Raw genomic sequence first — 17,886 nt, 5'->3', positions numbered from 1 at the left:
AATTGTATTGTATAATATTTTTAAAAAATCCATTTAAGTACAAGTAGTTTACTTAGTTTTTAATATGTTGCAAGTACAAATTGATCATTTATTAATCTACTGACTATAATGTGGATTTCTACTATAAAAGAATATACTGCCACCAGAGGACGTATTCATGTACAATTGTATTCATGGTAAATAGTCTAATGAACTGATCAAGGTAGTATATGCAAAGGTTGATCGCTCTCTTTGTCTATCTACGTACACATTTAAAATGTTTGTTTATAGTTGATAATCGTCCTAACAATACTAAGAATCATGGATTATGAATTTAAACTAAAAACTGATACAGATCGAACGAAAGTCGAAGATCTTTTTGAATTCGAAGGATGTAAAGTTGGAAGAGGAACTTATGGGCATGTATATAAAGCTCGCAGAAAGGAAGGGTTAGTGTTTCTAACCTAACATAGAAGATTGCGTAGCATTTAATACTATTATATTTTACATGAATAAGAATAATCTTCAATTTTTCATAAATTGTATAAATTTATAGGAAATATCTTTTTGTTATTAGAAGATTGTAGCTTTTACTTCAATGTTTAAATAAAACTAATTCCTATACATGTTTTGTACGGTTTCTAGAATTATCTACATATAATATACACTGATTTATTTTAATTACTCTAGACATTAAGTACATTACATAAAATATTTATACAAGGTGTGAATTCTTTTCATTTTATCCTTTTCACTTTCTCTGATTATAATGCGTATATACTTGATATTTGAATAGAGTACCAGATAGCGAATTAAAATCTCGGCCAGACACAAAGGATTTTGGCCTAAAGCAGATTGAAGGTACAGGTCTTTCAATGTCTGCATGTCGAGAAATTGCAGTAAGTATTGATCCTTTCTTCTATATGTACAGCATTATATGTAGTAATAATAATTTTACTACAAATATTTTGATATGCTCCTTTCTACAGTTACTTAGGGAACTAAAACATGTAAATGTGATTACGTTAATTAGAGTTTTTCTATCACACATTGATCGCAAAGTATGGTTACTATTTGATTTTGCTGAACATGATTTATGGGTATGTTCATGTTTATTACAAATACTTCCTAATAATACAGCTATTTTATTAAACAGTACTTACTATCTTGTAGAATATTAATAGCTTCTTATTTTAATCCATAGCATATAATAAAGTTTCATAGAGCAGCAAAGGCTAATAAAAAACCTGTTATGGTACCAAAGGGTATGGTAAAATCTTTATTATATCAAATTCTAGATGGTATTCATTATTTACATTCCAATTGGGTGCTTCACAGAGACTTGGTAATTTATTATTATTTGCAAACACTATACATATATGTGTAATATTTTATGTATGATTAACTTGATATATTATAATTTAGAAACCAGCAAATATCTTAGTAATGGGAGAAGGAAATGAAAGGGGACGTGTAAAAATTGCAGACATGGGTTTTGCTAGATTATTCAATGCCCCCTTAAAGCCTCTTGCAGACTTGGATCCAGTCGTAGTGACATTTTGGTATAGAGCACCAGAATTGCTTTTAGGTGCTAGACATTACACGAAAGCTATAGGTATTTTTTATATATTTAAAAATTAAAATTAACTGTTCGTGCACAATTGCTTCCAAGTATTTTCCTTCTGTTGTTTTAGATATCTGGGCAATTGGGTGTATATTTGCAGAGCTTTTAACTTCTGAACCTATATTTCATTGTAGACAAGAAGATATTAAGACTAGCAATCCTTATCATCATGATCAATTAGATAGGTAAAGATTTTGTTTGATATATTACTATGTTCATAATATAGAAGATAAGACAAAAAGAAACGAATTTCTTTGATGTTCAGGATATTCAATGTGATGGGATTTCCTTTGGAAAAGGATTGGGAAGATATTAAGAAAATGCCAGAACACCCTACATTATTGAAAGACTTTAAAAGATCAAAGTTAGTATTTTTTTAAAAGTAGTTGTCTTACAGAAAAATTAAAATTTGTAACTTAATTTTAATTTAAATATAAACCTTTTTACAGCTATGCAAATTGTTCTCTTACAAAATATATGGATCGACATAAAATTAAACCCGATAGTAAAGCGTTTAATCTGGTGAGGCTAAGTAAAATATTTTAAGCCTTAACCATTTTTCCGAATAATAATATTTAAACATTTCAGCTTCAAAAACTGTTAATGATGGATCCAAATAAACGAATAACTTCTGAACATTCTATGCAAGATGCTTACTTCCAAGAAGAACCATTGCCAACGCAAGAGTATGTTTGTAACGATTTATGTGATATTGTCTCACTCATATCGATCGATTACTGGTAAATCTAGAGTCAATCTAATTGAATAATGTTGTAGTATATTTGCCGGTTGCCCTATTCCTTATCCGAAACGGGAATTCTTAACGGACGACGATACAGAGGAAAAGACTGAAAACAAAGCACGGCAAAATCAACAACAAACTGTGAGTGTATATAGATTTATTCGTGTAATTGGTTTCCCTTCTTACGAATTTCGTAAAATTTTAGCAGCAAAATCAGCAACAACAAGGGAATGGCGATCATAATCATGGACAAAATGCAAAGCGGGTGAGACTCAATGGTCCTCATGGGGCTCCAGAATTTCATCAACATCAGAGTCATGCAATGACCCATCAACAGCCTCCAGGGATGGTTTATTCTACAGCACAACCAACGCAACCGTCAAATTTTCATCAACGTTTTTAAACGATTTCGTTTGAACGATTGGATTCATTGATAGAGCAATTAAATTATCAGTTTACCGATTTGATCGATTTCTGTATCAATGAACAGACCAGTGATTCCTGTATATTCACAGTACGATAATATAACTTTATTTATATATTGTATACATGTATATGTCTTACAAAGTACTCTTCAGACTTTACATGCATTTCAAATTTCAGAAATATCACATCTACGACACGTTAGTAATATTACTGAAAACAATATATCGATTTCTTGCCCCTAATAAGCGACATCAGTACATTTTTGGTAATGTCAAGAACATCTGAGAAATCATAAAGCTCCTAAATATCCTTGCGTTTACTTTACGTTTAACTACTAATCAAACGAACAAACGAAATATTATATTGGTAGGATAGGGGAAGAATAAATGGTAGCCCGAAAAAGGTAGAGTTTGAAAAAGGGGACGAATGAAATGAAAAAAGAATGCAAATTGGAAAGTAAATGTGGAGTCTTCATCCAGAGAATGACGAAGACGAGTGAAGTTGAATTGAGCGAAGGGAAAGTACGCATGCGCGGTAAATCATTCCGCAGCAAGGTGGCGGTCCGTTGTGCCGCGCGCTCCTGAAACGCAGTTTCCGTGAATCGGTGCTTGACGAAAAAAGTGTGCGTGAACCGCGTGTTACTGCGATCGAGATGCCGATCAAACTACGGTCCATTTATTCGCCAGTCAACTCGTTGTTTAAATGAAAATAAAAGGTGAGAAACATCTTACGTATCGAACTATGTACGCGACTTTTCTTTCCTACTATTCCACGTTTTGTCAAGTTCCATTAATCTAGAAGATGAGCACCTGTCAAACCTGGTCGCGTTCCCTTTTTTTTTTTTAGCGAGGAACACTGTTGTCGATGAAACTTGCTTGTTTCGTTAGTATTGGTTCAAAATAATTATTATCCGGGTATTTTTTACTTTTTCCAATTTATAAAAGTGGTCTGTTGTTTTCATAAATTCAATAGCGCACGCGTTATTTCCAGTTTCGAGCGAATATTCGTATTGCACAATACTAAAAAATCTCTTGCGTAATAAACAACGAAAGAATTCTAATCGTGTTGTATAACATTTTAAAAAATGATGCAGTATTATTTGTCGATTTCTCACTTTGATTTCTCATACAGTAAATGAACACTCGATAATGTTTTTCGAGCGTTAGTGATGAAACATAATGTTTCTTAGATTTTGATCGGTAGCTGCAAACCGTAAACAGTGATATTTTACATAGCTGTTAATATTGCGTAATTAAAAGCCATAAAATAGGTATTTTCCCTTAAAAGCATTTTTTTCGTGACGAAGAAAAAAAATGATAGAAGTTAAGATTTTCAATTTTGAAAATATCAAGAAACATTATAAATACAAAAGTAAAAGTAGTGGAGGGGGAGGGGGCGATCCTGACCACTATAATCCAACAACCAGTTGAGGGCCATGACCACGTTGCGACAAGGTAACCGCAATTAACTCGGATCGATGTATTAATCGAACGATTCGAAATCCTAACTGTTTCCGAATCGTGTTGAACAAATATAGGAAATATGTTAATACAATTAAGACGATACATGGTACATATACGTACTCATATATATATATTTAATGCGAATTAATCAAGACGTGCTATCCACCAAATGCGATTCGTCGCAGACATATGTAAATGTTTATGTTTCCTGAGAATTCTGTTATTATATTCGTGACAAAAAGCAAAAGACAGAAAAATCCAAGGAAAGATAGACATTTTGTTTCGCACAAGGACGTTCAGAGTATTCTATTCTAACTTTCACACGAAGACAAACATGACGAAACTAGCAATCTCGTATCCTCGTATCTTAGTACGAAGATCAGTGCAAAAGATGTTCGAAACTTTGTATCATAAACGGTACCCTAAGTATCGGTACCCCGAAACAAAATAAAAAGACGCTGATTGGATAACAGAACGATGCATCGATTATCGATAATTCCATTGGTCTCTTCGTAGCTTGTTACGAAAAGATTCAGGATAGCCCTATCGTGCGGCTCTATACATGGAGATGGCCTCTGTTCGATATACGTTTTCTCTAAAGGAATAAGTAATCAAGGTACGATTCGGAAATATCGCGGTAGATCGCACACTTGCTTCTGGAGCTAATATCAAAATGCCGAACGATGATAGTTGGAACAGCGAAGTGTCATTCTCGTCTATAGCTGCAAAGATCTATAGAAAAATCTATCTTGCCAAAACGTGAACGCGTCCACGCGGACCTACAGACCGCGATCTTCCGTGAATTCGAATCGCGAACATGACGTGATCGCGATTCGCATGGAATTCTCTTTTCGGTGACGAACGTCCGAGAAACGACATTGGCGATGGTCGAAACTTCTTTTGTCGGTAGTGAAAGACGTGGGAAGAGAGGAGAGCAGATTGTCGGTGAACAGTGAACACATACTTAACTTCGCGTTGTCGTACGCGAAAGAGAACGAGAACAAGAATGAGAGACAGAGAAGAGAGGCGAGGTCAACAAGGTACCCGATATGGTATCCCACGTCCGTCGAGAGTGCTATTTCATGTATATGTATGCCTAAATATACACGATACACACATAAATTCGTACACGCGTTCGTAAGATCGTCTCTGCTTGCCTCTGAGTATTAGGAATCGTCACAACTGAATTACTAAATGTAATATTATACACGGCTTTGCGATCGCTTTTATCGCCGTTCCTTTTCGTTCGACCAAATTTCATCGATCTTTGGTATAGGTTATTTGGTATATTCGTCATACCTTCGTATAGGAACGCCTGTAAATTACGCGGAACGTTCGACGGTTCGGTTTTCGAGCGATATCCTCGCCCGAAAGATTCATTTTGGTAAGGCACCATAGAGAACGAAGCTCAACATCGATGCGTATCTTTCGTTTCATTCTTTCTTTTTCTTTTTTTCTTTTTTCTTGTGTCAATGTATCGGACCGCCCGGCCTTCCTAAGATGGCCAGTGCCACCGTAAATGCAGACACGCAAGTGCGAACTTGGAGGTCGTCGGTAGGAACGATTGCAGGAAGCACCGATGACTTAGTACGGCTGCAGCAAGGCGTACCAGCATGAATCATTTCTACCAGCTTCTACTGCGCTGGCGATATATTCGGAAACGTACTCGTGAATCTCCCTTATTTACGATTAGTAGTCTATTGGTTTCTCGTCGTTTGAAAAAGTATCGTCTACGTCGGTGTTCGAGAGCAATCGTAACGCGTTACTCGACATTACACATGCACTGCAATTTTCAGATCTTTCGTCACCAGCGAAAGTCAATTTATCGACGAGAAATTTGCTCTTAGCTTTACCGACGCGATCCATATCGAACGATTCATCCAGTATTTACTTACACGTATATATAATACGTACTCCTTAATCGTGGCCCTTAATAATATTCAAGAATCTATTTTTAAACGTGACTAGAGGTATGCGCATGCATACGGTGACGCAATCCTATGGTCTTTCCCCTATATTTCCCTCTCTCCCTTTCCCCTCTTCTTTCTCTCTCTCCCTTTCACTCTCACTCTTTCGCGCCTCTTCACCCCTCTTTTTCTTTCCGTTGCTTTCCTCCTTCTCTCTCTCTTTCTCTCCCCTTCCACTGTACGATTGTGTCTCTCTTTCTCTTCTCGTGTCCTCCAATGTAAGTAAGTATTTACACTTATGTATTCTTCGACGACGTACATATTTCTACATTCACGGTCTTACGAAGCGGGAGACTTCATTTTTCGTACAGCGACACTACCTTCCTTCGTTTCGATCTTTCTTATTCTCGCTTCTCCATTCATCCAACACGGCATACCGAATGAATATCGAAATCTCCAACGAAATAACTTCGATATGCTTTAAAAATCGTAAATAATGTCTTCGACAGTCGTCACTTACCAGATTCTTCCCTTTTCTATCGGAGTTCGATAATTGGACTGTAAGTTGCGGCCTCGTACGAGACACGCATAAAGAAGAGCGTGTCACGTTGACGCTCGATCTAGACCTCGTTCTAATTCAACTTGGTTTTATCTTGTTTATTTTGTTAATAGAAATTGAAGCGTTTCCGTGGAGTCGTAGAGTGGCGAGATGTTTTCAGAGGATGATCGGTAACGTTAAACTTCAAGCTTCATTGAAATCTCATTAGATCGTCGAACCGTAAATCCGTAGCGAGTACGACGGTATATCAACTCGTGATTCGCAAATTATGGTAAAAGAAGTTGACTGGCCGTTACGAAACGCTATTAGACACGGTATATTAGATTTTTCCTTCTGTGTAACGTAATTACATTTATGCGCTACTTTGTTAGTTTATCGAGTTATCGCGTAATTAAATGACGGTAACTTTTGAAACTCGTTCAAAAGCGTTTTCGTTTGTTTCAGATTCGGCGCACAAGGTTTCTCAAATGCAGCCGATATGGATTCCCACGTTGGTCTCGACTACATCGTGGATAATCCCGATTACTGCGTCAAGCTCGCCACGGGTAAAATTATTCAATGTTCTCGATAGCTCGAATGTCAGATAACCAGCTCCGATTGCATCCTATTAATCGCATATCTCGTTGAATTTCAGCCTTGGACACAGCGTGTCCCTCGGTTAAGAAGCAAGTGGTAGAATTGCTTTCGGCGCTGTGTGTTTACAGCCAGGATGGAAGACAGAGAGCTATCGATACTCTTCACGCGTATCAGGTGATCGAACTTGAGTAACAAATTCGAACATAGATCGGTTGTTCGTTCGTTCGCAGAGTAACGAAGTATTACCTCGAAGAACCGCAATTTTTATCGTGCTGGTATTAGGTAGCGTTTAAACGCAAGGTTGTCGTATCTGTTCGATGCAGACACAAAGAGCGCAAAGTGGCGTGCTAAGTTTGCGTAAAAATCACAGTTCAAGGTCTCTCTCCGGCAAACAAAGGACAATAGATATATGTTGCTTGGAAGCTCCGTTCGCGAGAATCACCAGGCTACGGCTACGCTATTGCACGCTACACAAACGATGATTCTATGCGACACGTTTTCTTATCGGAAGCCAATTCGTTCTTTGTATCGCATCGCAAACAAATTTTGAAAGTCGCAACACCGGAGTTGGTGTTCGCGCGAGCGCATTCGTCACAAACGCGAACGAGAACATTTAACGTCTTTTACGTTCTTCTTTCTTTTTTTTTCTTTTTTTTTCTTTGCATTTCCATCTTCGTTTCGATAGCGGAGAAATAACGATCGGTGACACGTTGCAGAAAAGGAAAAATGAACGATATCGATTACGAATCGTGGTGGAAGAGTTGCAGAACGCCACTGCCGAAGATTATCGGACCGCACTATTGGCATTCATAAACTGTTTAGTCATCTCTACGCCAGTGCTGAAGGATCGCATAAGAATTCGCAACGAGTTCATCGGTTAGTAGGCAGATGTTGAAATTTCCCAATCGCTTTTATATCGTTGACGATGTCTAGAATAGATGTATCTGGGAGAGAAACGAGCAATATAGCCTAACGCGTGATTTATCTCGGTTGCAGGTTTGAAGCTCCTTCCGATTTTGAACGAGCTGCGGTGAGTACAGTACGACGACCTGGATTTATGACATTAACTGATTAACACCTTAACATCGTTGAATAATAAATAATAATGAACGTTACGAAAGGGCGCTTTATTGTACCCACACCTTCTCATTTGCACTTAATGCATCGTTAATATCGCGCATGCATCGAGCGTCGCATCGTACGCAACTAGCCAGAATTATTAAACGATTGCATCGAGGATTGGTTGACTAACGAAGCAGCGATACATTCAGCCTATGCGATGTACGACAGTTGCATGCACTAATCCAATCATCGTGTTCGCATTTCCGTTCTCCCTCTCTCGTTTTCAGGTGATCACATTTCCACCTATTCTCGTTTATGCGTCCATACGTACGATGGTCGCGTCATACCGCGATATCTTTCGCTTCGCTGTCGTGCGCAAGCGAAACAAAAGTAAGACGAACTGGACGAAACTATGATTGGAACTACAATTATTTGCGTGGAATCGCAGTTTTGTCCTTTCTGTTTAGCCCTCTACAGGAATAGTACGATCTGTCATTCCTCCGCGGGATGACGGACGAACAAACTATTCTTGATCGAGCAAAACCAATCGCGTGGAAGCTGCTTTAAATATCGATCGAGAAAATCACCGGTCAGGATTTACGATAAAAGGAATCGTGACCGATGCGTCCGATTTCGTCAACGTTTCCTACAAAAATTCTTGTCGATCTTTCGATTCGTTAAATCGTGTCTGTAATAAGAACGTTAGAACGATGCGTTTTAGTTCGTCTCGCTGTCTGTTCCCGTCTTTTTCGCCGAATTCCTCGTAAAATTCACCGTTCTCCTCGTAAACGAACGGCGCGCGATCCGAAACGTAGAGAAGGTGAAAATGAAGGAAAGATAGAGAACGAGGAAGACGAGGAGAAGATGGAAATCGCGCGCGAAAGCGAAAGAACGTTCGCGCAAAACGGAGAGGAGCAAGGGAAAAAAGAAGAACCGAAATACGTGGCTCGAAGGGAGAGAGAAAAGACCGAATTAACTCTCCGCGAGTATGCTCGAGCCGCGATGAGATGTAGCTATAGCTGGTACCAACGGACTCGGCTGGAACGCCGCCGCGCCGTGATACCTCTCATTCGTTTCAATATTTATACTCGTTGAATGCTCGTCGAGATCGTTCGAAATCTCATAATTCGTGGTCGTCTCGCGTTTTCTTTCGCCTTTTACATGTCGCGCACGGCCTTCGTCGAGATACACGCATTCAGTTACGCGTTCACTACGAGCGAAACAATTTAACGAACCTGTTATCGCCGTTTCGACGATACACGTACGATACGTAGTGTTTAGTGCAAAGTGATATATTCGAAATTTTATCTTTTGATTCGAGACGATTCTTTGCGTTTAAAAGTTAGTCCGTCTGGATAATCGTAAATAGAGTAACTATGTCGCACCTATGTCAGGAGCGTAAAGCGTAAGATACGATAAATCGGTTGCGTCGTGTGCGTCAGCTCGCTTTGTTCCGCACAAAAAATCGGCGAAACGAAAAGAGAGTAGGAGAAATAAGATCGACTCGCGAAAGCAAGAAAACCAGAGGGAAGGAAAAATCGGTAGGATAAAGAAATAGAAATTGTAGAGAAAACAGGCTCGTGTCGAGCGAGACGAAAATAGAGCGAAGAGCTCGACGTAAGGGCTTAAAACGTACCCGGATCAGGAAGGTGACGCGATTGTTCTTGCAGGAAAAGCCACGCACCGGATCTGAGAGTGCAACTCGATGTTTTCGACGACCAACGAGAAACCGACGAGGAATTATCGAATCACGGACCACCTGGAATCGATCTTTCTTCCCACGTGGATGTCTTTTATGCGATCTTTGGACAAGTAAGAACTCGATATCGTTAGACGAAACTTCGCAGACCTTCTGTTTGCGCTTGACGTTATTAGATACGATCGATAACTTCTGCCCCGCGTCCACTTTATTTAGATCGCCGATACACCGCAAGAAATACCATTCTTGAGTATTCTGCAGCATCTGTTACGGCTGGATCCGAAAGATGCTGCCAGCGATCTAGCGTGGGATACGGCTGAGACGTTGGTTCATAGAGCTACGCTGTTGGAGAATCGAGAAGACGCTACCAAATTGTTGCGCTCACCTAGTCTTCAGGTAACAACTCGCCTCACAATTCCACTCCCATCGAATTTCCTCCTACAATGGCTCCGTTTATTTCGCTTTTATCGTTGGAAAACTAAGAAATGAACGAGTAATCCATTTTCCAGACGAATCTCTGTTGTCACTGTCGAGGTACCGATCAGACGTGTGGAGCCTCGCGAAAAGCGTCGTTATCGGTGAACAATTCGACGACGCCTCTGCCACCTTTACCGCCTCCTCCTCCGCCTCCTGTACCCGTTGATCCATCGGGTACAAGCTCGCCGACACAAAATCGCGTTTTACCACCACCTCCGCCTCCACCGCTTCTCACCGGCAACGCTACGTACGCCGATGCATCGATGGATCCACCGCCAATGCCACCGCCGTTGCACGCATTACCGGTCACACGAGTACCCACCCCCGAGCCGCCGAATAATCACGCGAGACTACTGCCGCAACAGGAAATACCCACCCCCAAGGCAAAAATGAAAACCATCAATTGGAACAAGATACCAAATCACAAGGTTCGCTTGTTTGCTTAACGACCTCTCGATCTTCGCCGCGCCCATCGATATCGTTTTATCGTTTTGGATACCATGATTCCTAGGTGATCGGAAAGCGCAACATTTGGTCTCTGGTTGCCGACGAGCATCAGAATTCTCCCATGGCGGATATAGATTGGGCAGAGATGGAAGGGCTGTTTTGTCAACAAGTGCCGCCGGTATTACCAGCCGCCTCGTGCTCCTCCTACGGTGCAAACTCCGATGCCGAGAGACGACGTAGGGAACCGACCGAGGTACTACGTATTTACGTATTTCATATGTAACCTTAGATAGATTTTTGCGCGGGTCACTCGATCCGAATTTTCTTTCACGAGTTTCTTTCCAATTTATTTCAGATCGCGCTTCTCGATGGCAAGAGGAGTTTGAACGTTAATATATTCCTAAAACAGTTTCGAAGGTAAGCGAACTATCGCGATCTTCTATCCGAGACATAGAGATACGGATTGAAAACGTTGCCGATGATTTCCAGTTCGAACGAAGATATTATTCGGCTTATAAAGGACGGCAGTCACGACGAGATCGGGGCGGAGAAGTTGCGCGGCCTTCTAAAAATTTTACCGGAGGTCGACGAACTGGAAATGCTCAAGAGCTTCGACGGGGACAAGTCGAAGCTCGGAAATGCCGAGAAATTCTTTCTGCAACTGATTCAAGTACCAAAGTAAGTATCTTCGACGTAGTTTCTTATCATATGTATTACGATAGATGGCGGAAAAATAGAAATTGAAATAAAATTCGCCTGGTGTGCCCTGCCAGTTACAAACTACGCATAGAATGCATGCTGCTGAAGGAAGAATTCGCCGCTAATATGAGCTATTTAGAACCAAGTATCAATTCGATGATCCTAGCTGGTGAAGACTTAATGACGAACAAGCCACTTCAAGAGGTGTTGTACATGGTTCTGGTGGCCGGAAACTTCCTCAATTCGGTACGAAAATAGAACGAAAGCACTCGCGTTCGTTGGAAAATTGACGCGCGCAAATGCGGACACGTAACTAAAATTATCGTCGTCTATGTACGTAGGGTGGTTACGCTGGGAACGCCGCCGGAGTAAAGTTATCCTCTTTGCAAAAAATAACCGAAATCCGAGCGAATAAACCAGGAATGAACCTTATACATTACGTAGCTCTGGTAACGTATATTCTTCGTGCTTCTTCGTTTACGCGTATCGTTTCTAGTTTATGTTCGAACGTTTCGTGCACCCGTAGCAAGCCGAAAGGAAGAGGAAGGATTTGCTGGATTTCGCAAAGGGTATGACCACTCTGGAAGCCGCCACGAAGTAAGTCCTTCGCGAAAATAATCTACTCGATTTAAACAACAGCTAAAACGTTCTCTCTTTTATCCTTTGTCGTGTGTGTGTGTGTTCGTGGTACACAGGACCACAACGGAGCAATTAAACAACGAATTTAACGCACTCGACACAAAGATCAAAAAGATCAAGGCACAGATTAATTTTCCTTCGACGGAAACCGACATACAGGAACAGATGGCACAGTTTTTGCAGGTACCGCGTCTTTAATGATTACTTGGTTGTTGGTAAAACAAAGAAAAAGGAAAAAGGAGGAAAACGTTAGAAAATCATCGAACGTGTCAGGAAAGTCTGATTAAACTCGCGCTTTTGTCGTAGATAGCGGAACGAGAAATGAGTCAATTGAAACGAGACATGGAAGAACTCGAAACGTTAAGACGATCGCTCGCCGAATTTTTCTGCGAAGACAGCAACACTTTCAAGATCGAGGAATGCCTCAAGATATTCCATCAATTTTGCCAAAAGTTTAATCAGGCTGTCGCGGAAAACGAGAGACGTAGAATTCAAGAGGAACAGATATTGGCAAGGCGCAAACAACGAGAAGAACAACTTTTGGCTAAAAAACGACTACGTACGTGATATAAATACGTATAATCTTTGTCCCCTTTTCTTTTCGTCAAGTCGTACATCAGCCTTTCTCTTCGATCGTTACATCGTATCACAATCGCGTCATTTTACCCAAATGTTACAGTGACCAATAACCAACAACAAATCGAGGCGCCGACCTCTGAATCTGAATGCAATTTAATCGGTTACGATCCTTTCGATCTTGCTAGCGGTTTACCTCAAAGGAATTACGGTCGTCCCGACGTTAAGGTATACGTTTCTCGTTTACTCCTTCGAATCAACGAAAATAATCATGTTCGACTTTCGATTTTTCCATTCTCCTTGATTTAGATCAAAAGACTGCAAAACGGGGCTGTCACTTCCGACGAAGATGTCTCGATAACCGGATCGCCTAATATTCGACGACGTTTAGGTTCTTGTTCCGGCGGAATCGTCGACCAGCAATCTACCAAAGAAGAAACTTACTCGCCAGGTATTCCAACTTTATTCCTCGATCACGCGCCTTACCTTTCTATCGGGCGCGACTTATCCTTCTTCGCTACTGTTCTGCGTCTTCTCTCACGTTCGCAGATGTTACCCCGAACGGTACCCTTCGTCGTCGAAGAAGTCGAATACCCTGCGAGGATGACGACGGTAATTTAATGGACTTCTTAAGGACGTCGGGTCAAGACGGCACTCGTGAAAGAAAATCGTGGGGTAGCTTAGGTATAATCAAATCGTTCGCTCTTCTTCTACGATACGTAAAATTCCTTTAAGAGATTTGTTCTTCGTTCGTCTAACAATAGTAGTAGTAATAAGAATAACAGTAATAATAATCTTTTTCCCTGATCAACGAGCACAGATCGGTCGTGGGCAAGAAGAGCACGCGGCCAGTCTCGCAGAAGCGATCTATTAAACGCAGATTTCTCGATCGATCGCGAAAGGCCGAGTTCTCCGTCACCTTTGCTCGAGAGCAAACCTTTCTTGCAAGAGGAAGAAACGAAACCTGCAGGGTAAGCAACGTTCCTAATCAATCAATCAATCGTGATTCGTGTGCTCTGTAAATATGCGTTTATGTCGAATCGTAAATAGGAAAGCATGGCGGCAGAAGATCGAGGCATGGTTATCGGAGAACGAGAAGGAAGACCGTGCAGGCGAAGAGCTGCAGAAAAAAGCAAGACAGTTGCACCATGCGAATCGACGCTCCTACGAGGACTCAGGTACTTACCTATCGAGTATATGCGTACACACGTACTAGCATATATGTACATTGCGAAACGTTTTAAACTCCGTTGACTTAATGCGTAGAGAGCGAAGGCAAGACGAATATTCAAATCGAAGCTGGTTCCACCCACGATACGTACTCGGAAGTTTACGACTGGCGGCCGTCCGTTGAGAAGACAGATGTGATGCGCACGATGGAAGCTATCGAAGGTTATTCTTTCTATCGTATTGCACAGGCCATCTTTACCATTTCTAGCAAATTTCTTTCTAGTTTGTAATTACGAATCGAATTCGAATACGAACTTGTTTTCGTTCCAGAAGCCGAGACGCATCCGTCGCAAAAGGATAAATCTCCTTGGCGAAAGTCGAGCCTGAACGTACCAAATAGTATGGAAGAGACTGACCCGCGTTATTCCCGCAGGCTAAGATCACGACTGAGCGCAGAAAACGTATTAACATCCAGCACTTTGCAGGTTGATACACTTATTTGATCATCGAGTACCGATTTCCCTCTTGTCGACAAAAAGAAACGATTGCAAGTTTTGTCTTCTGCTTCTCTTCTTATTGCAGTCGATCAAAGAGGAAGAGAGAAAGAAGAACAAGACTACCGACGTCGTGAATTCAAACCCTCAAGATGAGTTAACGATTTATCTAAGACAACCTTACGGCGACTCTCAAACCGCTGGATCGCGGAGATTTTCGAAACTGAAGAAAGGCGCTGACGAAGAGAAAATCACCGACAAGATCGAGATCGATTCTGATAATATAGAAACACCTCCAGCAACTAGAAAGTTATTCAGCCCGCCTAAAGAAGTGAAGCCGGTTGAGAAAGAACCGTGTAAAAGAGAACGTTGCAGCAGCTCTTTTCAAAGCAGAGACTTTAAGAATCCAATGTCGAAAAATGTAAATAACACAGACTTCGGAATAGGTAAGTGGTGTAAAGCGTTCTCCGCTAGTAATTTCGTTACCGTTGTCGTTATCGCTGATCCGTTTCAGGCAATTTTGATCGTTACTCGGCGGCAAGGAGAACACGAAGATACAAAAAAAATCAAGACTCGGCGGAGAAAGACTCGAAACAAGAGTCGATGGTCGATGTCGAGTCGTTGGAAGCGAAACCAGCTGACCGTCCGCACTCTTTGCCACTGTCGGAGGAAGAAGGACACGGCGAAGATTCCGTGTCATCCGTTTGGCAAGAGAAATCGAAACGGCAGGCGGAATCCTCGAGTTCGTTCGATATCGACACCGCATTGGCAGAGATCGCTCGTTCCGGCGAAGATCTTCAACGATTGTCGCGACCATTGGTGCACCGAACCTCGAGGCTACCGGTCAGTCAACCGTCAGCCGTCGTCGCCGTAACCAACACCGTTCTAAGTCCCGTGATGCAAGAGTCTCGACCTCGAGAATCCTCGTTGACCGTTCTCGCGGAAAGAGCTGTAACTAGCCGCGAACGACAGAGGACCATGATCGATCCTAGTCAGGTAAAAGAGGCGATCAGACTGACCAACAATCCGCCGAGTCAGGTGAACGAATGTCAGAACGTCTCAACGTGCCGATCTCGAAAGCAATCTCGATCTTTTGGGAAAAACGAATCCACGAACGATGAAATAGATCTAGCCATCGCCGATTCGAATCGTTGCCAAGAAAACGCAGATCCTGACGTCGAGATTTACCACGACAAACGAGCCGAATCGACGCTGCGAAACCAAAGCAAGATACAATCCGTACGATCCAACACGGACGGTTCGGTCTTTCATCCTAGATTCGTGCCGCCTGATATAAATGTCACCACCTCTACCTCCTCCTCTTTTTCTTTGTTGCCTGCTTCCGGAAAAGCTCGAGATCAAGAGATGAACGACGAAGGTTTCGAGGAAACGCAGAGTTTAGTTTCCGAAACCCTCAGTCAAGAAACGTCGTCCGGAAATTACGAGACGGATACCCACGATTCCACGCGATGCTCTCCAGCCGAATTACGCTATTCTGGAACCGATAATCATCCCCCTGTTCACACCACCATCGACCACATCCAGGTAACCGAACACGATCCGAGCAAATCGATCGGAGATGCGACGTTGAAAACAATGTCGTCGCCGTCACCACCGATCTCGAAAGGGTTCGAGAAACGAACGGGCTCGATGAAACACAGCAGCGAGAAGTCTAGCTTCCTTCCGAAACGGACAAACGCCTTAAAGCGGGACGTTTCAGTGAGAAAAGCGGCGGAGTCGATGCAACGAAATTCAAATCTGGCGTTCCAATCGAACAACAGTCAGACGAGGAACGAGGTAGAACGTTCGGGATCGAGAAGCAGTCTTCGTAGTTCGCGAAGTTCCTTGAATAGCGCCACGTCGGTAAACACCGTACGAAATTTAGTTCCGAATCACGCACCTCTTCGTACTTACACGTCAGCGATTTGCGCGTTAACCAACGATTTGCGAAAAAGTCCGTCACATAGTCCGTTACCGCCGAAAAGCAACGAAAAACGTCGAACGAATCCACGCGCGACGGTCACTAGAATACCAGCTAGCAGAAGCAGTAGCAGCGGAAGCAGCGTGGGTCCAACTGCGAGAACCGCTCGCAAGTCTCTCGGGGTAAGCATTCAGCTAGCCAGCTATCTTCTAATTTTTACGACAGTTTGTGTAAAATAAATCGTCGTGTTTTCAGTCGACCACCGATGTGCAAAAAGCAAACAAAGGACGAGCGCTCTTCTCGCGCAGTAGCAGCAGCGGAAGCGGCAGTAGCATGCGTCCACAGTCTTTGCCATTAAATCGTGTAAACGTCGAAAAGGTGCCATCGTCCGTCGCTAAAAGTAAGTTGATTCACCCAAGAAGTGGAACCAGAAATCACAGTTTCATGAGACCGACAGCCGCAAGTGTGAACAAAGGTTCCATTCCGAATCTACCCAGGAGCATCAAAGGTTTGGTCAAGTAATAATTCCGTAGAAAAGAAAAAAGATTCGCTCAATACCGATTGACACGCATCGATAGCCGTTGGCGATGCCCTACATATGCTTTCTTCTAACACAATCATTATCTTTAAACACTCATCAGAGTTTCCTCGTGGAGTTTAAATCGTTCGCTTTGACATAGAACATCGAAGTCGTGTCGGGATCGTTGATGTCGAGGATGACGACATAGTCACCGTAAATTCATTAGATATCAGTTCATTCAGAAGCATATACATATATCGAAGACAATGGCACTCGTTTGAAAGATATTAGATCGCAGTATGAAATTACAATGTTTCGATGTGAGAGATTGAAAGGTCGTGAAAAGTTAAACGATGACCTAATATTTATGGTATCCCTTCGGGTACTAAATAAAATACAATTGCTGCGATGTGAGAAATTCAGAGGTACGAGAACTATTGTAAAATACCCTGTACGTATGACGCCAACCGTTATGTAAAAATTTCCGGAGATACAATATGCATATATGACGTTACGCTTTACAGAAACTTACTAAAGCATCGCGAAAACGGTGTTTGCCGAATGATACGAGTTATTCGCATCGCGTGAAACGCAATTATCATAATCTGGATTTGAACTGTCAAATTGCGATTAACAAGACAATGCAAAAAATAAGTTATATGTACGCGAGTTTGTAGCCATGGTATACACTAGCTAATGTATCGAATAATTACCTTCAGTCTTTTCGAATTCAATTACATACACGCATGTATCATAGGAAATCACTAATAATCGATTAACTCGCACAGTACACACGCGAGTGTCGTTGATAACAAAAAAGAAATAAATATGTATTATGTAACTATATGTTGAAAGCAGAGATTTTAATACCGGATCAAAACGGCAACGTCCTATATTCGCGCTATA

The 17,886-nt window shown here is 41.7% G+C and overlaps 1 protein-coding gene across 6 annotated transcripts; it reads left to right on the top strand.

The window, feature by feature from the left end:
• Positions 1 to 124: 124 nt before the first annotated feature.
• form3 (FH2 domain-containing protein formin 3) lies at positions 125 to 17,826 on the top strand. Of its 6 annotated transcripts, none has more exons than XM_076624197.1 (25): positions 7,145 to 7,245; positions 7,335 to 7,450; positions 7,993 to 8,152; positions 8,273 to 8,306; positions 10,009 to 10,150; positions 10,254 to 10,433; positions 10,547 to 10,942; positions 11,026 to 11,214; positions 11,317 to 11,378; positions 11,451 to 11,639; positions 11,735 to 11,906; positions 12,002 to 12,109; positions 12,187 to 12,257; positions 12,356 to 12,482; positions 12,606 to 12,858; positions 12,979 to 13,103; positions 13,185 to 13,326; positions 13,425 to 13,559; positions 13,696 to 13,846; positions 13,926 to 14,053; positions 14,142 to 14,267; positions 14,379 to 14,530; positions 14,628 to 14,985; positions 15,054 to 16,642; positions 16,716 to 17,826. In XM_076624197.1, the coding sequence occupies exons 1-25, from the start codon at positions 7,179 to 7,181 to the stop codon at positions 16,980 to 16,982; spliced, it is 5,439 nt and encodes a 1,812-aa protein (XP_076480312.1). In that variant the 5' UTR covers positions 7,145 to 7,178; the 3' UTR covers positions 16,983 to 17,826. The 6 variants fall into 6 exon arrangements, 3 of the variants coding, with proteins under 3 accessions (XP_076480312.1, XP_033206970.2, XP_033206978.1); XM_033351079.2 differs by having other exon boundaries at positions 14,376 to 14,530; XR_004466310.2 differs by lacking the exons at positions 7,993 to 8,152; positions 8,273 to 8,306; positions 10,009 to 10,150; ... (18 more) ...; positions 15,054 to 16,642; positions 16,716 to 17,826 and adding exons at positions 125 to 202; positions 271 to 428; positions 776 to 878; ... (7 more) ...; positions 2,381 to 2,486; positions 2,551 to 3,486.
• Positions 17,827 to 17,886: the final 60 nt, after the last annotated feature.

This window comes from Bombus vancouverensis, chromosome 14, assembly GCF_051014615.1.
Source record: "Bombus vancouverensis nearcticus chromosome 14, iyBomVanc1_principal, whole genome shotgun sequence".
Taxonomy (NCBI): Eukaryota; Metazoa; Arthropoda; class Insecta; order Hymenoptera; family Apidae; genus Bombus; species Bombus vancouverensis.
Note: the sequence above shows the minus strand (reverse complement) of the source record. Positions and strands in the feature narration are given on the sequence as shown.

Excerpts from the sequence above, each read along its gene's own strand:
- form3 (XM_033351079.2), top strand. The coding sequence starts at position 7,179 with ATGGATTCCCACGTTGGTCTCGACTACATCGTGGATAATCCCGATTAC. Across the intron at positions 8,307-10,008 it reads CCGATTTTGAACGAGCTGCG|GAAAAGCCACGCACCGGATC; the intron begins GTGAGTACAGTA and ends TTGTTCTTGCAG. Across the intron at positions 13,847-13,925 it reads GAAGAAACGAAACCTGCAGG|GAAAGCATGGCGGCAGAAGA; the intron begins GTAAGCAACGTT and ends AATCGTAAATAG.